This window comes from Anopheles stephensi, chromosome X (genome assembly GCF_013141755.1).
Source record: "Anopheles stephensi strain Indian chromosome X, UCI_ANSTEP_V1.0, whole genome shotgun sequence".
NCBI classification, from domain to species: domain Eukaryota; kingdom Metazoa; phylum Arthropoda; class Insecta; order Diptera; family Culicidae; genus Anopheles; species Anopheles stephensi.
The window spans coordinates 1,724,908-1,748,000 of record NC_050201.1 but is presented as its reverse complement, the minus strand read 5'-3'; the positions used below and the strand labels follow the sequence as shown (position 1 = coordinate 1,748,000).

General features: G+C 48.6%; 2 protein-coding genes across 7 annotated transcripts; both read right to left on the bottom strand.

Annotated features, from left to right (window-relative positions):
* Window positions 1–514: 514 nt before the first annotated feature.
* On the bottom strand, window positions 515–7,816 carry LOC118503260. 6 transcript variants are annotated; one of them, XM_036036325.1, is made up of 7 exons: window positions 7,693–7,816; window positions 6,175–6,533; window positions 5,850–6,117; window positions 5,095–5,738; window positions 4,768–5,009; window positions 4,178–4,679; window positions 515–4,019 (listed from the first exon to the last, which is right to left on the bottom strand). In XM_036036325.1, exons 1-7 carry the CDS (start codon window positions 7,799–7,801, stop codon window positions 3,348–3,350), a joined length of 2,796 nt encoding a protein of 931 aa, XP_035892218.1. In that variant the 5' UTR covers window positions 7,802–7,816; the 3' UTR covers window positions 515–3,347. The 6 variants fall into 6 exon arrangements, with proteins under 6 accessions (XP_035892218.1, XP_035892197.1, XP_035892207.1 ...); XM_036036304.1 differs by having other exon boundaries at window positions 5,850–6,533; XM_036036314.1 differs by having other exon boundaries at window positions 515–3,998; window positions 5,850–6,533.
* Window positions 7,817–8,087: 271 nt separating this feature from the next.
* Window positions 8,088–12,707, bottom strand: LOC118503252 (dihydropyrimidine dehydrogenase [NADP(+)]). The gene is made up of 6 exons (XM_036036294.1): window positions 12,548–12,707; window positions 12,195–12,330; window positions 10,253–11,546; window positions 8,641–10,181; window positions 8,410–8,567; window positions 8,088–8,342 (listed from the first exon to the last, which is right to left on the bottom strand). The coding sequence occupies exons 2-6, from the start codon at window positions 12,240–12,242 to the stop codon at window positions 8,255–8,257; spliced, it is 3,129 nt and encodes a 1,042-aa protein (XP_035892187.1). The 5' UTR covers window positions 12,243–12,330; window positions 12,548–12,707; the 3' UTR covers window positions 8,088–8,254.
* Between the last annotated feature and the right edge of the window lie 10,386 nt (window positions 12,708–23,093).

Sequence of the window (23,093 nt, the reverse complement as noted above, 5' to 3'; positions counted from 1 at the left end):
TCTAGCTGCGAAGCTTCGATGTGAACGATCGAGTTCGTGACACAGGGAGTGCGATTATTTACACATACATATTACTATATACAGGAGGCCAGTCCCGTAACACCGAAAAGGAGTTGTGCAGGAGGAGGACAGTTTACACATACATACATACATACATACATACATCTTCTTCTTCCTTGGCACTACAACCTCGAGAGGTTACCGGCCTGCCATTTCTGGCATTCTGTGACTTAATTTTACCCGTAGTAAAGTAGTCAGCCGTACGTACGGGGAGGCGAACCGGGACCCTGCCGTGTGAAGCCCGGCGACGTTAGCGCCCCGGCCACCGGACCCACCCCCAAAACATACATACATATGCGAATTTGGGAGGCTTTCCTGAAAAGCCACTGGCTACTATTTATACAACAACATGTGTGTATCTACACCATTCATAAAGCCAGCGATGCCTACACTTAACAGCTAATTGACAGTCCATTTGCAAATTCCGTCTAAAGCAAGCCATTTGATTCGTTTCTAGGTTAAAAAAAAAAAAGAAGAAAACTCGTTGACTAATCCCTGTGTGAGTTTTAACGTTAGGCTCTCTCTCTCTCTCTCTCTCGGCTCACGATGATTTACACCCTTAGCGCATATATACACCGTAGATTTTCCTCCAAGATTTTCCTTCTCGCTTCGCAACCCTTTTCCACACATCATCCCCGTAGTAAGCCAGCCTTGGTTTCATTTGTCTAGTTTGTCCTAACGTGCTTCCTGGCAGGGATGAAGTGAGAGACGAACAAGCGAGGGATACACACACACACCGGGCTGGAGAGTCTAGCTTGTAGTCGTGGGCGTCGCGAGAGCCTGGCAGCGCCCAATGTCTCTTCTTCACGATAAAATACCTTTCATTTGTAACTACTTTCGCAATTTCGTTTTTTGGCTTGTTACGCAGGTTTCAGGCCCCCTCCCCCAAACTACGTTCCGTTAACGGACAGCATTCCGTCCATATCTCACGGTATCACATCTTATTGGCAGTGGGAGGTGTTGGGAGTGTTTGGGGTAGGGCTGATGGGGTTATTAAAAAGTATTGGAGCTTTGGGCTTGCAGTCAATACAAGCCTCTAGCAGTTTGAGGCTCAGTCCGCTTGCATCGTCCACCTATCACGTGCGTCTTGCGGAACCATCACGCACCTAATCGTACTTAATCTAGCTTCACCTTTACTGGCTGATTTCGTTAAGTTTTGGTTACGGTTGAACACAACATCGAATGTGCGCACGATTCAAAATGTAACTGACGTCCTGAACGAACGGAGGGGGAGGTTTTTTTTTTTAATACAGTCTATCAATATACATTCCGGCATCCGCTTCGTTGTAGGCAGCATTAAAACTTAAGGAGGTTTGGTCGTGTAAATTAGGCAGTTGTTGGCAAATGTAAGCGAGACTTAACAAACAATAAATTGCATTAAACGGCTAGGCGTGCGCGTTGCGCTCGCAGTTTCTAGTATGATGAAGCCCATATCCTCCCTAGGATCGGATATAGCAAGCCTTTGGCTACACACACACTCACACCCCGGGTGGTTGGTTTTCGACCGCACGATAAATAATTTGTGAATGCTACCTAATTCTACGGATCTCATCCCTGTCCAGTAGTAGCCCCGACTAAAATATGCGCGATGAAGTGTTATCGTTTTGTTCCCTCTCTTTAGCATTTTTCCGGGTTTACCTTATTTCCGTCTATCCGCTTACCCCACAACAGACTAGGTATGCGCGTCCCTTTCGCGGCAGGCAGTGCATTCTGATTTCACCTTTGTTTTAAGCGCGACTTATGCATTATAAAGTGTCAGTTCAATGTTCTTGATGGTTTGTTTGCCCCTTCAGAACAGAAGGGGGGGTACGTATTTTAATGGATGGAGCTATAAGTAAAAAAGAATAACAACAAAAGAAGAAAAATAATACTTAATATAAAAACTAATCAACCTTTCCGTTATGCTATTCGTTTGCTGGCTCTTTGTGTTAATGGGTGGAAATAAAAAGAACAACAAAATATTAGAATCTCCTCGCAGGAGACATTTTTAATTGCTACAGTTCGTAGCTGTTAGTACGTTCGGGAGAGGTTTTTTTGTTGTTGTTATTGAATTGCGAGGAACTGTGCATGAGAACTGTGTTGAGCATCTATGTCAGGACGGGTTCTGGTTCGCCTGACTGAAATCTATGTATCACACCAAATTAATCGCTGCTTCTTTCTTGGCCATACAACCCGCCTGGCCCGCGTATGCTTGGATAGTCAGTGCTCACTGTGGGAGACCACAGCTCCGATGAGATTTGAGCCCGGTCCTGTTGTGTGAAGACCGGTGCCGCTGTCGCATCTGCCAACCGGGCCGACCTCAGATCAATCATTTGCAGCAATTTGCGATGAAAAATAAATACATTATTAACAGAACCTTCCTTTAACCGTATCGATCCATTCGTTTGAATTCGTTTGCCGAGGTCGTACGCCTAAAGCTGAAAGACATTTTTGTAGTAAGGGCCGCACAACAAACAATAAACAATTAAATTACCCTGCGCGCTACCTTTCGTACTTCGGTTTGTTTAAAGTTTCGTTATTGGGAATGCGAGATCGTTTGTTACTATTTCATCCTCAAAGGTCGAAATAAAGATTGGGAAAGTAATATTATAATAGGTAGCACAAAACCATCGAAGCGCGAATAAATTAATACGTTTTAGCCCTTGATTGGCCTTCCCAAAATGGTTAGTTGGTTGCTTCGAGCTGGTCCACTAGGCTATTTTGCTTTGCGAAATGTTTCTTCTACCGCGCGTAAAGGAACTGTAACGGTTCGCCGTTTTGCATTTTCGATCGGCCAACAACGCCGGATCTCTACCGGCTACCGAATAAATTGCGCTACTTCATTCTAAACGGGTTGGGTTTTTTTTGTACTCTCAAAGTATGTAAGCTTAATGCGTGAATAATATAATGAAATTAAATAATTACTACTAATACCCTGCGCCGGCAGCAGGGTGCGTGTGAGTGGCTAACAATCGACCAGAAAAGGGGTAAATAAGAAGAAAAACAAAAACAAGATAATTTTCCTAATCCCTACTCTCTCTCTCTCTCTCTCTCTCTCTCTCTTCCTCGCTCACTTCCTCTCCCTCTCTTACTCTTGATAAATAAGATTAATAATGATTTTTTCTCTTTTTGTCCCTAAAAGTTCGAAAGCTGAAACGAAAGGACAGCAATAAAGGTCAAATGCACCTCCCGTTTACAATTCTGTTAACAAACCTAAAAGGAAAACAAAGGAAAAACAAGTGCTGAAAATGATTATCGAAAAAGAAAAAGACAGAAGTAATCGTTAAGCGTTGATCGGCAGCAGACGCTCAGTTCAGCTCGAGCAGCAGCTCCTTCTTGCCGTCCGGGAGCGTCCGCTTGCCCATCACGACACACGCTGGACGGTTTTGCTTTTGGCCATCGCTTTCGACGGCCGGCGGTGGTTGCGGCACAGTTTCCGGATCCCAGTACGCATTGCGCACGCAGCACGAGCTGTCGGCGCTCGATGCAAAGTCGCTCATGGACAAACGATCGCCGTTCGAGTGATCGGTCGGATCGTCGTCATCGTCGCCGCCGCACGCCTCACTACGCCGGCGCCGGCCCGTTCGACCATTTTTCTGGGACGACGATGAGGCCGGTTGCTCCCGGCGCCGTTTGTTGCGCCGCGTGTCGGAATAGTTTTTCGTCCCGAGCGCCACCAACCGTCCGGACAATCGGCGACCGCTCGCCAGCGGCTTTTCCTCGGCGCACGACGCATCCGAGAAGACGCTTCCAGCAGCTGTCGCATCGACTTGCTCGGCGGTACACGAGGAAGAGGAGCAGGTAGCTGAGGGACGTTCGTCAAAGGTGCCGCCACCGCTCATGCTCTGCTCACTGTTATGGCGCTGAACATTAAGCCAGGATAGGGTATTGGGCGATTCTTCCAGCACGTCGGACAGGACCCGCTTCCGCACTATTTGCGTTTGCATTGCTTCCTTTAGCTGTGAAAGGGGAAAAAGAAACTTTTAAGGTTAGAAAATTAATTAAAAAAAAAACTGGCGATCAATGATTATGGGAAGGACATGCTGCTGCTGCTCGATGCAAAACCGGAGACTTCAGCTAATCCTCGAACAGAATGCTTTGAAGCCAACGAACAACTAATCAATCCAGCAATACATACCGAAGCACCCGAGTGGCTTAACTTTCGCCTTTTCGCGTTCGACAAGTAACGCTGGTTCATATCGAACGCTCGCCGCTTCATTGTACCGATCTTCCGGCAATGGTAGCGCGTTTTACTGTTGCCGGACGAGCCCGATGACGATTCCTCCTCGTAGAACGGATGGTTCGGACCGATAAAGTCCGCTGGCGGCGGTATGATTGCACCGAGCCCATCGCTCGGCAGCGGTTTAACCACTGGCGTGGGCCGTATGCCGAAACGCTTCCGTCGCCGCGCGCCGACCAGCGCTTTACTACCGTCGGCTGGTGGTAGTGGCGGTACATTGATGGGAAAGTTTGAGATTGATTGTTGCTCCGGGTGCGCAGTTGATGTTGAGGAGGGCGTGCTGACAACGTCGGCCGTTACCATCCGTGGATCCTCGACCGATGCCGGATGGCCGGCATAGTTGAGACCGAGCATTCGCTCACGGGTAGCACCGTCCATAAAGTAATTTTTCTCATGGTACCTGCAAAAGGTGGCGAACAATAAGGAGCGTTTTTTTGGGGGACCTTCTCTCTCACAGGTTAGGGAAGCGGAACGGAACCAAAACTTACACCCGAGGCAGAAACCGAAAATGCTCGGTAATATCTAGCTTCTGTTGCAGCATACTTTCCGTTACGATTTCCACCGCTGGTATAGGAATGGTGATCGGTTCGGTTGGTGGAGGCAGCGGTTGCCGGAGAGTCCAAAGCTGCAGTGACAGCGAACACTCTTTACCGTTGAGAAATCTATCCTTGTTGCTTTTGAGCGCTTGCAGCAATAGATCAGCCCGTTCGTGTGCTGAAAGCTTCACGAACTGAAGTATCAATTGGGAAATAACAGAACGATCAAAGAAGTTAATAAACCTATCGTCGTCACACACATTTGTACGCACTCCTCACCTGATCCGACAGCTGCAACGTGCGCTGGTTGTCCTCGATGTACGGGATTATTGCCGTCCGCAGCCCGTAAAACCGTAGTCCATTCCGCATGATCAGATTGTACAGCACCAGGTGCACCAGATTCAGCGCGCTAAGCACGAGCCGGCGCACAAACTCATGCCCGTGGTTGCAGATCGAGCAAATGAACACATAAAACGTGTCGCCGTGGAAAATTGGAAACTGCAAGCTACGCACACAGCGGCCATGAAACCACTGCTCGCACCTGCGGCACTGGATCATTTCCCGCGCCCAGTCACCATCGTTGCCACAGTAGCAATAGTTGCCCGTCTTGTTGACGCGGTGGTGTGCGTCCCAGTGGAGCGCTTTCAAATCGTACGGCAGCTGGGAGGTGCACACGAGCGACGAAAACTCCGGCGGAAAGCGGATCGTGCGGACCGATGAGCTACTACCGGGTGTGTCGTGTTCGCTGCTATCGTGGGTTGCTAGCTGCGGCTGTGGCCCGTTATCGGAGGATTCCACTAGACCAAGGGCGGACGACGTTTGCTGCAACAGCCGCTGAGATCTACTGCACCGTGTGATACTAGCTTGCGCGAACCGCCGCTTGGTTGCATCTTCGAACCGCACCAGACAGCGACGGTTGGGTTCTAGATCGATAACGGTGCCAAGATAGAACAGTTCATTGTCGTTAGTGAGCCGTACCAGTACATCTTCGCATAGGCCTAGATGCTCTTGCAAGTAGTCTAGGTTGCACGCACCGGGAACGATCGCCGACGACGGTTCCATCGAGCCGCCTCCGCCACCGCTGACCATGCCGTGGGAGGCTGCTGCCACCGCCGTTGCTGCCACCGCGAAATCGGCTGGTTGAGATTGTACCGTTACTGTGGTGGGCCGTTCGCCGGCTGATGGTTCACCGCGCTGATCGATGCCCTCATCATCGTCGCACGCCTTCAGTAACTCGTCCAACTCGCCCAACTTGTTCCGCAGATCGTTCGCTAACGTCCGTTTCGCAGCCTGAAATCCATTCTGTCGATCGTATCGTTTAGTGTTTATGCTAATCTTAAGATTATTGGTTGGAGTTACGATAGTGATGGAACCGCATCCCTCTGTCCCGTGCGCATCGCGTATGATGATACGTCTTGATTCCGGCGTACCGGCCACACTAGCCGGGCTGTTGTGTGTCACATTTTGTGACGGTTCCTTGGCGCTGCTGCCGTCGCCGCTTCCATTGTGCGTCCGTGCCGCTCCGGCATCCGTTCGTATCAGTACTACCGCGTCGCCATCGCCGTACCGGACCTCCACCGGCGAGCCAAGCATATTATTACCCACGGGGCTAGCAGACGACGACACTCGGTAAGCAGCAGAAGGTGCAACGGCGTATGCAGCGACGTCCGTTACAACGGTGTCGAAACCGTACCACCATGAATGCAAACCTCGGGCAGCTACGGGGAGCGACCGGAACGATTGGAAGAAGGAAGACAAAGGTACACCACTGTATTATTTGTTCCACAACGGTTCTTCGTGTTGGGCAGGCAGGCAGGCGGATGTGCGGACATTTTCTCTGTGCGCGCACCAAGCACACACCTTCCGCGGGGAGCCACACTACTCCGGCCCCGCAAAAACCACGGTTTCATCTCCTATGGGGCGTGTACGTATGTGCGCGCGCGTGTGTGTCAAGACGTGCGACCATAGATTGGATATCATCACTGCCCACCACCCTGATTTCTGCCGGATGTTCCGAGCAACCCAGCAACCATCCTATGTATACCTGTGAACCCTGGACGATGCGAGCGTGCGATGGAAAAAGGAAAGGGAGAGATGGTGGGTGGAAAGGAAAACAGCGGAAAGAACTTTCACTGATAATCAAACTTTGCCGAGGTAGCACGCGCAACCAACAAACGGGCCCATCGGGCTTGGCAGCCAGCACAGTTGCGAACAGCAGAATGTAGCACACACCGCACGCTCTCTGATTCTAATTCAGCAGGTTTCAGCATGCGCACGGCACGTCCATTCTGTACGGGCACGATTTAAAGAATGCTGGTGCCATTTATACAAACGCTCGATGGAGAGAAAAAAATGGTTACATCAAGCAGCTACAGCTGCCACTCGTGGTGTGACAGCGTCCGGCACGTATGTCTGTTCTGAGCGGTGCACGCAAGCGGCTTCCTAACACTGCCTGTCATTTGTGCACCGAACAGACACATTCGGTCCGTGGGCGGGAAAATATACGACCGATCCGTACCGAATCCCAAACTGCCGGTACGGAAGTGTTGGAACGAGACGGCTATACAATGTTATTGTTTGCTTTTACTGCTAACATTTTCCTCCATCCATGACTGACTTTTCTCGAGCTGGTAAATCCTTAACATTGAATGTTAAAAACGCAAATTCTCAACAAGCCCGAGCGGTAGTAATTAAGTGATTTCATTGAAATATACAACTGTTCACCGCGAGAAAAAGGAAGAAGCAGCACTATTTTTGTTGCTGGGGTGTTGCTTGTACTGCCGCTACGAAAGCAATGCACGAAGCAATTCATTTGCAACTTACTTTAGCGATAGAAAAACTACACACTTATCAAACTATTCACTGTTAAGTGCTTACCGATACTTTTCCCGTGCGAAGTGAACCTACAGCGAACGTAAATTTGTAATTTTGTTTGTGTCACCCAATTCTGCTCGATTTCTGGGCACGGCACATTGACAGCTGTCATGCTCGAAACTGCTCGAATTCGCATTTGAAATCGAAATTTTAAAAGGACCGTTGTGTACTAAATCACGTGCTCTCGCACGTGTTCACATTGTAAAAAAGAGAACAAGCTAATTATTTTTTAACCTTTTTCGACGAAGAATTGCACTGCTGAATACCGAATATAGGCTAGAAAATTATTGATAAGTCCTATTCAACTACTTTTTGCTGCTACAGCTCGTTTTCACTTTTTAGTACATGTACTATACGAACAAATGATATAAGAAATATATTCGAATTTGTCTAGTACCTAGTTGCAAAACCAGAAATTTGGTTAAATTTAAGCTTTTTATTGAAAAATGTAGTTTAAAACACTTATGTTTGTAAGGAGCATTCAACTAAATGTACTGTTTATGCAGTAAAAACAACTTATTCGGCGGTCGTGTATCGTTTGCCACGAATTAATCTCTGTCCCTCGTTACTGTGATGGACTTAGTGCATGCACCACAACGTTGGCATTGGGATGGCCACGCTTAATGACGTGCGGAATCTTCTTCGGAACCATGCTGAAACAGGAGACGTACCTCGTTTAGGAACTGTTCTGATAAGGCGTATGGATCTACTGTAGCTTACCTGATACAATCTATGATGGGACAGACCGAAAGGCACAAGTTGCAACCAGTGCAGTCGTCATTGACATGAGGTAGATGCGTTACCGGATCAAACTCGATTGCCTGATAGCCAGAGTCAGCGCAGGTCATGTAACACTTGCCACAGTTGATGCAAAGATCCTGCGAATTAATAAAAAAATGCATCTTAAGCGTGCTGTTTCTGCAACAGAGTCTGTTACACTGCCCTACTTACATCGTCTATAAGAGCAACCACCTGTTTGGTGTTGTCCAACTTTTTGTAATCTCCGATTCGTGGTAGAGCGGCCCCGAGTACGTCCTGCACGCGTGGCACACTGACCGAGGACGAAGTGTCTGGTGTGATGGGCGCTGAGTGTCCGTTCGTACCATTGACGGCATCGTTGGAGCTTGGATCCCATAGCGGACCGTGTTGTAGGCGTAATTGGGCGAGCTTTTCTTCGCGCTGTTTCTTGTATTCGCCAAAGTGTAGCAGAGGTTTGCCGTCGTCGGTGCGAAGTGGTGCAACCGGTTTGCCCTTTTGCAGCTTGGCCGTTGGTGGTGACTGGCCGTCCCATGGCAGTGCTTCGGGTGGAGGATTTGCTCGCAGGTACAGCAAAGCTTTCAATCCCAGAATGTAGTCCTCAATGACGGTAAAGTCTTGGTTCTGGACGGAGGAGCATATCTGCAGGATCGGTGCACCGCACTGGATGAACTGCAATGCTACTTCCGCCGAGTCGATACCACCGATACCGCAGATCGGGAAGCCGGGTAGCTTGTTCGCGATGAGTGAAATGGCACGCATGGCCTGGGGACGGGTAGCGTTTCCGGACACACCACCGTACGTAGTACGCTTGTCGGCTCCAACCGATGGCCACGGTGTACCGTCCGCACGTAACGACATCAGACCTTGCACGGTGTTTATGGCGGATACGCCATCCGCATTACCGCGCTTGGCTGCCTGAGCAATCGACACGATGTCGGTAATGTTCGGGGTGAGCTTCACGAAGAACGGGATACGGACGGCACTACGCACCCACAGGGAAATGTTGTAAACCAGCTCCGGATCCTGACCACAAGCAAGTCCCATACCCGACTCACCCATACCGTGCGGGCAGGACAAGTTCAGCTCGAGCATATCGGCTCCTGCTGCTTCGGCACGCGTCGCCAGCTCAACCCAGTCTTGCTGGTTGTACGTACACATAATGCTCGCAATCAGCACCTTGGTGGGGAAGTCACGCTTCAGCTCCTGGATGCCCGTCAACCAGTAGTGTGCACTCTTCTCAGAGATAAGCTCAATGTTGAGGAACGCTCCTTGCTGTGGGCCGTAGTTCTGCCCAGCCGTCACACCACGCACGATACGGGGACTCACGTTCGTCACCATGTCCTTGTCTAGGGCGAATGTCTTCGTCACGGCAAAGCCCCAACCCTGCTCGAATGCACGGCGTATCATGGCCGTGCTAGTGGTCGGTGGTGCTGATGCTAGGCCGAAAGGATTTTCAAACTTTACACCACACACCTCTACCGAGAGATCGACCTGGTCAATCTCGGTGTAGAAAAGAGGCAATTCCGGCTTTGTGTCGAACGGAATGCCTTGCAGGTAGCAGTGCATGTACCAGGCAGCCGTCTTGCCGTCGTTCACCGATTCTACCGTCGTTTCTGCAGCACCGGCCAGATCTCCTCCGCAGAACACAGCCGGCATAGAGGTTTGCTGTGTTTTCGGGTCTACTTCGGGAAGACCCCAGCGATTCATCTTCAGTCCATCGAGCGCGGCAACGGCTATAAAGAGACATCAAGAGATTGTTAGGGAAGCCAAATTGGATTTCTGTATTGGTGGCCATCACACTTACTGTCTGCGTCGTACAGTCCAGAACCGAACGCCGATATCACGTAGCTAGCCTTGAGTCGTGTGATCTGATCCTGATCTTCGACCCAATTGCCAGCATCGTCCTGCTCGGTGCGATAAAACTCCATCGCTGCAATCCGGCCCGCCCGCACTATAACCTCCTTCGGCGACATGAACGGGATAAACTCGCAACGTTCTTCACGTGCCAGCTCCACCTCCTCCGGTACGGCGCGAATGTTGTTGTTACCCTTCCGGAACACGACAAATACCTTGCGAGCACCACAACGCAGCGCTGACGTGGCACAATCGAAAGCCGTATCGCCCGCACCGAGAACGATAACATTACCGCTCAGAGTGGGCAGCTTGGCAGACTGCTTACATCCGCACAGTCCCGGCTTGCTACCGTCCGCGACTTGCGGCAGGAAGCTCTTGGAAGTGAAGAATCCCTGCTCTTCGGTCAGTCCCTCGAACACCTTGTCCACCTTGGGCTGGGGTAGTCCAATGCCCAGGAATACCGCATCCGTGCCAGTCTCCAGCAAACCGCGCACGGTCAAATCCTTGGCAGATAGCGATCGGTTCAGCACAAACTGTACGCCCAGATCCTTTACCAGCTGCACCTCAAAGTTCACCACATCGACCGGTAGTCGGTACTGAGGAATTTCGGCCGAGCTAAGACCTCCCAGATACGAGCGTCGCTCGTACACGGTCACATCCTTATATCCGAGACGACCGAGGAAGGTCGCACAGGATAGCGAAGCCGGTCCACCTCCCAGCAGTGCGACACGCTTGTTCGGGTACTTCAGCGGAGCAACTCCGGGTGGTACAATCTGTCGCAGTCCCATCCGCTTGAACACCTCCGTTGCAAACTGCTGCAAGCCACCGATATTGATAGGGCCCTCCTCTACCGCGGCCAGGTTACAACCGCCCACACACAGGTCACTGGTCGGACAAACCATACCGCACGTCAACCCGAGCGGATTGTCCGAGAAGATGGCCTTCGCCGCACCGTAATAGTTGCGGTTGGCAATGCTCGTAATGAAGCTCTTGATGTCGAGCTGCGTCGGACAAGACTTCTGACACGGTGCATCGGCACACTTGAGACAGCGAGCCGCTTCCTTCAGTGCGGCACGTTCCGACAGTGTCGTGTGCTTAATGTCGGAGAAGTCGTTGGTGAGCGGTGTGCAGGCGGTGCACGACCTATCCACATTGCGCTTCCAGTGTTTCTTCACCTTCTTCGTCACGGTCGTCGGTACCAGCGAGCAGTTTTGCTTAACCCGCGGGTTGAGAGCGAGCAGACTCTGTCGGGGGGAAAGCATACGTGAAAGATAACGCAATACTTCGAACGATCTCGAGATAGCATCGTGATTGGGTCGTGCCCCTAATAATTCGATCTTGGAGTGAAATCTTGTGAATCTTTATTTACATAGCATACTGTGGCTTGATTGATGTAATGGGGCTAAATAATCTACTGTGTTTGGCGAGATGCGTTTGATATTTGTTGACTGTTTTCAGCGAGCTGATAGATTTATTAGCAATAATCTATACAAACACAACCGAGATGTGATGATTAAGTTCATTTGATTAGCATTCGCCAAACCGTATCAGAAATCCCAGGGTGCTGATGCCTCCCGACACACCCGACCAGCGAGCAAGAGATAACAGGGCAACATAATGCCATTTTTCTAATGATCTTTGGCCCCCTAGTGACGTTCATGGTGCGTATATAAAATATTGAGGCCGTCACCAGCGTCGTGCTGATTGTTCTCAACACCCAATTGATACGCCAATTTATGCATCAGCGATTACACAATGTCTGTCCAGTTGAAGGTTGTCGTAATTGCGCAGCTAAATTATGCGGTCACTAGGGTGGCGATATGGTATGGACGATGGTTCGTAATGGATGGAGGATGATGATGGTTTCGCTGGTTAAGAGCTTGTGCACTTACCTCAATGTCCGGCAGGTCTTTGCTGGTCAAAACACTAGCACAACTCATGCTGAGATGTTTCCCTCCTCACGAATGCTCTAACTACAGCGTTGTTGATTGAGGCTGGATGCAAGTTTGCTTGAAGAGTTGAGCACCACTGGACGATCGTCCCAGATCGCAGCATAATCGATACGAGAAAAGATAGATAGAGAAAAGTGTTAGATATTCATTCCACACCTTCCTTCTCTCGGTGTCTTTTTCTTGAAAGAATTTTTCAAAACACACACTTTCACTTTGACAGTGCGCAGTTGTAACGACCTAAAGTGGTAATGGCCAACGTGTTCCTTCAGCTTCCAAAACCTGTCCATGCTTACCTAGTTAGTTGTTTTACACTACGGACAGACACACGGCTACTCAGCACGAGCACTGAGTATAGACTGAAGTTGACCAGTGAACGGCGCAACGCGCTCTACCCGCCCTAGCCGAATAGCGCAATGTTCTGCCTGGCCTGTCCGTCTACGACGCATGTTATCTACGCCGCTCAGAAAACGAGATGGGCAAATACAGGGGGCAACGGGCCCTCAAGAACCTGATTGGCCGTATGCGTAGTTAGGTCTCGCTGGCACGCAGCCTGGCGAAGGTGAAGTCGCGAAACGGGTGGAATGTTGTCGTTTGGTGAGCAGCTGATTGTGCTGAAGCGGGCCTGGCAACACGCGGACCTAAACATTGGGTGGGGATGGACCCACGCGATATAGGACACCGTTTTGCCTCCGCCGTCGTCATCGTCTGTACACGGTCGGCCTATTATCGTTTATTGTCTTCATGGGGTGATGGGCTCGCACAGCCGTTGTTTAGCGTTTTGGTTTTGCTGCTCTCTGCGAAGCGATAACCCGGCCCCGGAGTACGCTACCAGCAGTGCCTTTTGCAATCTTGGCTGTTGACAATTACGCTGATTGATTGTTTGGCGAGCACGAACATGGGTCGGTTACGCCGGCTGTAATGAAACATTGAGCCAGGCCTGTCGCAGTGGTTTTGAAGCGTGAAGAATTAAATAAAGGGATCGGTTGGTTTTGTATGACGTACCATGAAGAGAAGACGCAGATTTGTCGACTTTGGAGTTCTTGTCCGAGATATAACTGACGTGAGAAACAACGGAAAAAGCACAGCAATGGAACTCTTACGCTCGTTTGTGGTTCTAGAGGATGAGACAACAAAACCAGTGCAGCAGATCTGCACAACTGCAACTTCGCATCCATTTGCATAAGAGAAAGCCCTTTAGCTTAATTAAAATTCTGCATCACTGATTTATTCGGTTATTGCTAAGCTTGCACTGCTTTTTAAATTGTCGAGAAATCTTTGTTTATTCGTCTGAAGCTGATTATTGTAAATGTGCCATGAATTTGGCTACGAAGATGAGAGAAAAAAAAACCCTGGAAAGCTCCCAAGGAATTGCAATCATTGAAATGGAAGGCAACGCATGGGAATAGCCAAATATGCGTTTAATAGGAAGAGCAAGAATGCGACGTGTACCTTGGTAGGACGAGAGAAGGACCACCACAGCAACGTACAACTGGTCCAAAGATAACAAGAGAAGCGTACGCATCACGCACACACACACACCGTCAAGTAGTCATAGCCCGAAGCGACAAGCCTCTTCCGGGAGTTAAAGCATCCCGACCTCTCATCATCCGTGTTCATGTACAGGCAATCTGGTGCCGAGGTTTACAGACAGTCCCTACGGGAACGTTGTCGTTGGTCAATGCTGCTTGAAATACCTGAGGACGCTCAGTATACCGGTAAACGGTTTACGTTAACTAGAAACTAGGAAGGAGAGAATGCATAATATTTAATAGCAAGGCACTGGTTGGTGGTCACGATGGTCCAGCAGTTAATATACTGCCGCGAATAGTCATTTACTGCTAGGTCCAATGCAGAACGAGATGTAGTAGAGGCGTACACCTAATCTTCTTGATTGTTTCACGAAACACGTGTTTTATCTACAAAATTCTAGAAACTGATTGCAGAAATTTGCCGCTGGCAGAAAGAAGGCAAAATTTCTGATCCTTGAGTCTACTGAATGATTTTCTGAAATGAGTCTCGTGGTAGTTATCACTAAAGGTCTGGTGATGCGGGAGTTAAATGTTTAATATTCTCCGAGGATATTTTTAAATTCTAACCTCCATCACCCCAAGTCTGACGTTCGCGGACATCCAGAAGTGTTTCCACTGATTTGATTACGTTTCGACCCTTTTGCGCAGGTGTTGTCAGATTGATGTATTGTTACTGAATGCACAGTCTACCATATGCCACCCGTTTCATTTCATTTCCAAGTGTTTAAGGTTTGTTAAACTCCACTACTTTATTGAATTATCTCATCCCAGTAGTACGCTCACATTTAAAGTCCCGTCTAGACTACTTTGGTGGGTCAGCGTAGGAAGCACGCAACGCAACAACAAAAAAAATCGCTAAACGAAACGTTGCGATAATCCTGTGCAGACTACCCATCTCAACAGTGAGAGTAAGGTGCTGGCACACGAACTGTGAATGGTTTTTGATTTAATTAGCCTGCTCTGTCAGCGATTCTTCACCGTGCATCCATCATGTTGGGCGGGCGAAACGTGGCGACTGGTAGATGCCATTCGCAGCCTGTTGGCGATGTTCCGGCGAAGCGTGAAATAAAAGTCGTCCGGCCATCAGAATCGCGTACCCGTAATCGCTATATGTCACAAAGTTCACATTATTTGTGTGTGTGTGTGTGTGTGTGTGTGTGTGTGTGTGTGTGTGTGTGTGTGTGTGTGCGTCACATGATGCTAGAGATTTGTGAGCATCCACAAAACCATAAACTTTGCTACCCATTTGTTCCTTGTTTTGTTCCCTGTTTTCGAGGCAAGAAGCAACAACAACAACATGGAGGCATAATAACCGAGAATGAAATAATAATTCCTGCGCCCCTTCCTCAGAACACTGGTCGGCTAGATTGACGTAAAGCAGGCATTTCTGCCCTTCGGTCCTTGGAGCCCCATCGAGAGACATAAATCACTGTGGCATGGTTCGTTGGCGGTACTGGGGCATGCCGGAGCACTGTTTAGACAAATACCCGAGCTTGGGAGATCGCATCATCTTGCGATTTCAGAATTTCTACCTCCAGACGCTCCACACTCACTCATACGCCATACCGGGCTGGATATCGAGGCGAAGTGTGTTAGACAGGCGAGCCTTTAATTATGCCAGAGGCCCAAGGAAGCGCTCTGCGTTTAACCGGTAACTTCTTTTCTTGTCGTTTCCAGTTCCAGTCCCTGCTCCCAGAGCAAGTACCACGATATACACACCAAGACCGGGGCTGGTCCCCCCTCCACCTCCCCAAAACTGAGCGACATTCCATTCCACACTGCCACAACCGCTGATGAATATGGAACAATATATCCTGTATCGGTAGCCGACAAGCGTGGTGTGAATTGATAACGAGCCGGCAGCAGTACCAGCGCATGGGTCGGCGTCTCTGCCATACTCTCGTCGTCCGCACGTCGTCACGGCGTCGGGTGTTTTGACGGTTTTGGCTGTCATACCCTTTTTTTGTTTTCTTCTTTCTCATCCTTCCCATATGCTACTCCACATACCAACACCGTGTGTGTGTGTGTGTATGTTACACCAAACGCACTTAAAAGTTCACCGTCTGGAGTCACCCGAATGTTGGAGAGTACCAGGGATGGAAGCTGGATCGCAGCAGCAGCACCAACAACAAAAATCACGCACAGATACAGTATCGCTGGGCGGAGGTTTTCCCTTCGAGAGGGATGATTGGAAAGTGATGATGGATAAATTTGCACCAAACTAATCAATATGGAACGCGCGGAACTGTTGTTTCGGAAATGTTAATCTTTGGCGTGTCATCGTGCCATTGTTTGCCGAGAAGGATGCCCGCCTTACGCCTGATGTCTAAATGATGAGATGCAGCTCTGCGGTAGCAGTGTCACGTGGCGAACCGCGTGCAACTGCCACCAACGGGATATTGGAAAACGATCCTCCGCACACCAACTACCGCATTCGTTCTCGGCCAAAATGTCAATGAATGGAGGAAACTGTTGAGCGTGCTCGATCGAACGATGGTGTTAAAAGCTACGTAAAACAAAACAACAACAAAAAAACCGTTCGCTGTTGCTACTTTTTCTAATTTGCTGCTTCGGGGTTTTTCGGGGTTTTTCATTTTCCTTTCCACCTTTTCCTCTCCCCCCCCCCCCCCTACTTCTTCCCAAATGCGTACACTCACTCGCAGCGCTCGGTTGAGTGGCTTATCGAGGGTAAGAATCAAACATGCTTTATCTTTAAAGCCACCATCTTAGTGGCTTTCCCCGGGAGACACCAACATTGACTGTTTTCCCCCAAAACACTCGTCGAAAGCTTCGGTTCGATTCGGCCAAAGTGCAGGGGTAGGACTTTCGTCCATTTGTATCTGTGTGGGTGTGTGTGTGTGAGTGATTCATCCATTAGCTCCGCTTCGGTTAATTAGTAATCAAACGTGCCACGGTTTCCAGGACGCTCGAAGACTTGCACACAGACAAAAGGATTGTGCGCTGCTCTCGAGGACGAATGTTTCTTTTTTTTTGCTCTCGTTGATACTGTTGTTGCCTTACATGAAATAGTTTCCGAAAGACAAACCAGAAATCGGAACACAGAAAAAAGACACCGACCGACGACAGTGGACGTGCGGCGAGCAACGTTTGACGCTTTGATCTAGCGTATCCGAAATTGGGTGAGTGGATGAGCTCGAGCTTTGTGCAGCGAGCCGAGCTCGGATGAGGTACTTGCAAAGATTGGAAACAATTCCGTTCAAATTCCCCAACGAGTTCCTCCTACGTCCGGTGTGTTGGGCAACAAAGCTGTATAGCATCGATATTACTGTTGGGAGTGAGTTCCCTCAATATACCAAGTAAAAGGAACCCGTTCGGAAACTGTACGTGCGGTGCGTTGCAGCTCACGGTATAAGCGCTCCAATCGAAGATGCGAAACAGTAGACAGCATCCGCAGAAGAAATACGCAATATCTCCCGGAACGGCTTAAGTTGAGTCGTGGCTGGTAGGAATTCTTGGTTGTTGGATTTTGTTTGATTGTCTGTTGATTTTCTTTTCAATACATATATATGCGCGCGCGCGTGTGTAGGTGTATCGCCGAACTAATGTCAAAGATGGTTAGGATACTTTTCCATTAACATCCTGACACAACGGGAAACCAACCTACTTGCATGTCAGCAGCAAGTCGCTAGTGATTTATATCCGTACGGACCACATCTGGAACTTTACGCCGGAACAACCGGTACCGGGAACTGTAACGCACACACAAACACACACACAAACACACACACACACACACACACACACACACACACACCAACTTGAAGCAGCTCTCGTAACACAAAATAAAACGGCCAAACCCGGCAAAAGGTTTAGCACCCCTGCCCGAGCCACGTTACTGGTGGTGGTGGTCTCACCTGTAATCTGGCTATTTAAATTCTGATCATTTTTCATAACCAGGTCCAGCGGTGTTGGTGGTGATGTTGGAAGATGGGAATTAATGGCTCGACCTCCCTTCCATCGAACAGGCGTGTGTGTGTGTGCTTTAAAAGCGTTTCAAAGCGGTGACCTTGCTCGGTAACGGAGTTCCGTGTTCTGGCAGCCAAAATTCTCGTCGGAAACAAAACGCCCAAAACTGGTTTGACGGGGACCGATCAACGGGAGGGTTTTTTTTTTGAGCTAGCATAACAGCATCCCCAGACCAGCTCCTGGGCTCTACAAACTCCCGAGGGTGAGTAAATAGGGCGCATCGACGCAACTGGTTCTGGTAATGGGTATGGGTCCCGAAACCACCCCCGATTTTGAAGTGGTTAGCTAGGAAATAATGGCAACACGCACTGTTTTACCGTGCTGAGTGCTTTCGTTTGGTGAAATTCTTTTTTTTTTTTATTCCCTCTTCCTTCCTTTGCCCTCAAAACATGATCCATCACCACAGTTTTTCAGGTTTTGTGGCAATGTTTCTGCAGCTGAAAGTTACAAAATGCACTCTTCTTTTTTTCCACTGAAAGTGTATCTCTGCCTCTGGGTGGGAAAATGTTTAGCCGCACTGCTTTTCCTCGACGGTTGACGGAAGTTTATTTTGTGCAATATTTGCATTGGCAACTCTACCGAACCTTTTTTTTTCTTGTTATTTACTGGTGCAGCGATGCATATTGCGCAGGAAAACGGGTTAAAGTAGAAAAGGGTTACGCTTGAATATAGCGCGATGAATAAGGTTTAACGATATTGCACTGCAAATTTGAAAGGAAAACAAACAAAAAGAGACAAGAGATCTTTAAAGAGACAAGTCTAGCGTGTGACGGAAATGAAATGTATTACTTGCGTTAGTTGTCTCGGTGCCGATGGGAGGATGGTATTCTTTGCTGGGTGCTAGACGAGCCTTCGGTCCTCACGACACGGTATTGGAAAAAGATTAAGCGCCACTAGGGCTTAAAAAAAAACTTTATAACGCTATCAGGTTAGGTTGAACCTGAATCCTGGTAGAATCCTAGTCAACCGAACAATACTACTTCGTCTAGGAAACTCTGAGATGATTGCTCTAGACAACCAGGAGTAGTAGGATTGTACCTCTTGCATACCAAAGAGACGAATGATGTCTCATGACTCGCGAAGGCTTTATAAACTTAATAATCACCCAACCAACGTACGGAGAAACGATTCAGATGGGATTGGATATCTGCTCCTAGGTCCTACCACTCGATCACTGTACGCGCTCCATTTCAGTAATATTTTTATTGATTTAAACCAGTAACAGACGTTTGAAGCAGCTGTCAGCTTCGTTTAGTTCGATTTTTTTTCTGTATCTGTACCAATGTCTGTAGCATCAGAGAATGAATTCAAACGGGTAATGGATATACAGCCACACGCTGCAAGTACAGCACTACTTAGTGAAATAGTTTTAATCTCCCTGGTCTAGACGTACCGGAAAGGTGACGCTGTCGTGAGAGACCGATTTCACTGGCTGCTGGCAATCGTCGGACGAGCACTGCCGATGAAACAAATTTTGAAGAGTGCTCAGCAATGGTGGTAATAAAGTATCGCGGTTTTGCACAGTTTCTCGGAAAGCTAATTACTCAGGGACCAGCAACGTAGTGGTTCCTCGTCTGCGATGATAATCCATCCAAATGTTGTTTCGTTTTAAGGATGAAGCTGACGACCTGGTTATATGAGGTCTAATAAACCCAGCGCATTTACTACACTCTAGCACGCATGAATTGAAGTACGAATACGATTACTGTTCTGATTGAAGCTGTCTGTAGTTCCTTTCCCAACAATTGGTGAAACGGATGAACTTCTTCCTCCTTAGTGCTACAGTCTCCTGGAGGTATTGGTTTGCAAATAGAGTGCTAGAGTGTCAGTGTACGGGTTGGGATTTAATATCTGTTCCGTATTGCGAATCAAATCAGCGCCACCGGGCCTAGCCGGGAAAAGTAATCCATTAATCCTCCGGCAAGGTTCTCGGCTTACTGTTTTTAGAATTCACGCTGGTGTCCATTGATCATTGGAGAGTTGAAAAGCATACGCACCACCGTACCTCTTGGTGATGTTTTGTACTTCGTGTAGCTGATACCGGTAGGGTATCTGAAAGCGTAACCCAGGGTTTGGTTCTAGGGTCACGAGGGATTTTATTCCGCTTGTCACTCGATAGGCTACGAGAGGACATTATGGTTTTTTGTTGATGACGTGACTGTGAAACTGGAGCACTACCATCACGAAATACTCTCCGGCCTCCGGAGAAGTCCTCGGGCAAGACCTCTCTGATGGACTTCTCTACATTTCTTCTACATTTATCAAATGATGTACGCTCCTTCTAATAACCCGATTAGCTGGATGGGTTCGTTCTAAACAAAACAAGTTTCTGATACACAAATAAGTCACCTGCAGATCTCGTCACTGATCTAAAATGGCATGTTTCGCCCGAAGCCGATACCAAGGTCTAAGTGTTGGCAGTGGGGCAGCGTTAGCAAGCGTAAGCTCTCTGTAACTTAATTAAACTTTTCATAGGATGATCATGGGCAGTACAAAAGAAGCAGGGGAGAGATAGAGAGAGAGAGAGAGAGTGAGAAAAAAACTAACCGTGTTGAGTTAATCAAAGTAACTTCCTTTATATTTCACCACTCTTTTCCAATTTTCCGGAAGCTGTTGAGTTTCTCGGAGGAGCGAAAACTTTTCCTCTCTGGCGAGCGTAAGGATGTGGGTTCGCTTTGTGCTGCTGTTAGTAGTGAAGAAGGCGACGAATAGCCAACCGTACGGCAAAGCGAAACTTCTGAAGGGGCCAACGATTTTTATGCAGTTTAGTTTCAAATTATCAGACTGAAGCAGTTCCGAACAACGGCGTAATCAGTGGGCGCATTAAGCGTACGCTGTGCAAGCTTTTGTGAACATTGACGGACACTGACAACCGTCGGCAGCAGACGGTAGCGCAAAGCAGCAAACGACAAATCAAGCGAGCGAGAGAGACAGAGCAGCTTGTCAATCGTTAGAATTCAATAAGAGTCCTTGTGGATATTGTAACCGTTAGTCGCGCTTGTTTGCAGAATGTTTTGTCAAATGCTGTCTCCTAGTGACAGCTTGTAATCGAAATTTCATTAAGCAAGCAACACCGGCAATCGATGTTTACCGTACTTGGTAAACATTTTTGTTTATAAAACAACAATTACTTATTCATTCGCAGTATCTACATCATTACAGCATCATTACCAACTTGGCAAACGAACGGTGGACGTTTTGGACAGCAGCAATCGTCCGAATCGCATACTTTAATTGATCTCCAATTAAAATAATCAATTTTCCCTGTACACGAACTCGCTCCAACCATTTTAACGACTTCCGGCGAAACAAACTTCAACCAAAAATAACGGAGCGATAAAACACCAGCAACTACATGTTGTATGACCCTGCCCTGGGCTTCCGAATGTTGGGGTGTATCGCACGATCAGAACCCAATGTTCTGAAGGGATATTGCTACAACCCCGCACATAAGATGGGTGGGTGTTTGTGTGTGTGTGTGTATTTTCCATTGTTTTTCTTCCTCCGCTATTAATTCCTGTGAACGCACCCCCCTCCCCTCCCTCCCCCTCCAAATCAGTGCCGGCAACCGGAAAATGCCTTTAAATGGTAGTGGAAACCGAAGTCACGCAGGAAATGATGTCGTGTTTTACGAGTCTGCTTCGCCTTTTCCGGGTATGACGAGGATTAACTATGACCTTCGCTAACTGAAACTCGCAAAACCACCATTTCCCGGAATGAACCACCCTCTAATGCTCTCTTCGGAGACCCTTTTCCCCTCACCCCCTATTTACATTCGAAGAAATCAACCTGCCGGAAGTCGCTCGGCAGTGGCGAGTGTGCCACTGTGAAATTACTACCCAATCATCAATTTTATTACCGACATTCCTCGCGTACGCGGCTGCAAGAAAAGAAAATCTGACCCTCGCCTCTCCCCCCCCCCCCCCCCCCGGAAAATCTCTAAGCAAACAAAGCGAAAATCGAACGCCCCGGCCGTGGTAAGGCACGGTCCCCAAGAACAACGGCAGAAAGGGGGTTTTGGATGGGTAGCTCAATTTCATGCTTAATGCGAGCAATTCCGTTTCATGCCGGGGCCAAAGATGCAAAAGATTATCGGACCGCAAATTATCCTTCCAGCCCCTCGCTCGCGACGCGCTCATGTCAGGCCCGGTACCTGCCCCGGGTGCTGTGATGGAAGGGCTGGACGAGAAGGAGTGGAGCTCAAGCAAGCTGTCTCACCTGTTCGGGAATAGTAGCCTATCAGCAGCAACAACATCTTGACAGCCCGGAAGAAGAAAGCAAACAGTCGATGGGGTGAAGCCAGCCAGCGAAACCTATCTACAGCCTACCCTGGCTCTAGTGTGTCTTCAATTATCCGTCCGGAGTTTTGGCACGGTAATCTCACATTGATCTTCATTTGATGATGGTGAATTGTTGCACCAATCAGCACGGAACGGTACTGTGGCTCGTACGACAGCGGATGTGAAGAGATCTCGCATATGTAAAACTACACGCCAGCTCCGGCCGTCCCAATATCCCGGCATCACACATCTGACGTGCGGTTGATTAGCCACCTAGTGTGGTCAACTGGAAGCAGAAGGAACAGAGCTGCTGGTCGACAAGTCCTAGAGACAAGAGAGCAAAGACACACACACACACTCCCACAAAAGCATCTCGCCCAGCCGGACCGGGAGCAAACTCACTTTGACTAGTCTTTATCATAACAGTAAACATTTGCTTAAATGACCAATAAAACCAACGATAAATGGTAACGTAATCGTGCCAGAAGTTCTCCGGGTGCTGCCGGCGTGCGCTAGGGTAAGCAGCTTTTGTGAGTGTTATTTTCCTATATTATTGTTGTGGTGCTGGGGAGATGTGAGCGAGGTTCTACGCGCTTCGCCTGACTCGGTTACCGATTCTGACAATCGTGCGAGGTGGTCGAGCGGGACCGCAGCGGGTCGAAAGGTCAAAACTGCAGGAGGTGTGTGCAGGCGTAAGAAATTTATTGCACTAATTGAAGCGATTAGAAAAAAAAGGTGGCGTGGCAGTAGCTAGCACCTCCCGGGGATGTCTTTTTCTTCGCCCTGTGCTCACTGCCCATAAATACATCGTGCTGCCGCCATATTAACACCTACCGTTAGCCGTTGGTTGATTGATTTTTCCCCTACTCGTTGCTTGGAAGACCGATTCGTGCAGCCAATTATTTGGCGATTATTGTGAGATGAGTGAGATGATGATGATGATGATGATGGCAAATACGGTGATGATGGCGTGCGGTGAAGCGAAGCAGCGTGATACCTTTTTGATAGGACGTGTATGGCACGGTGTCTGCCAAACATGTGAT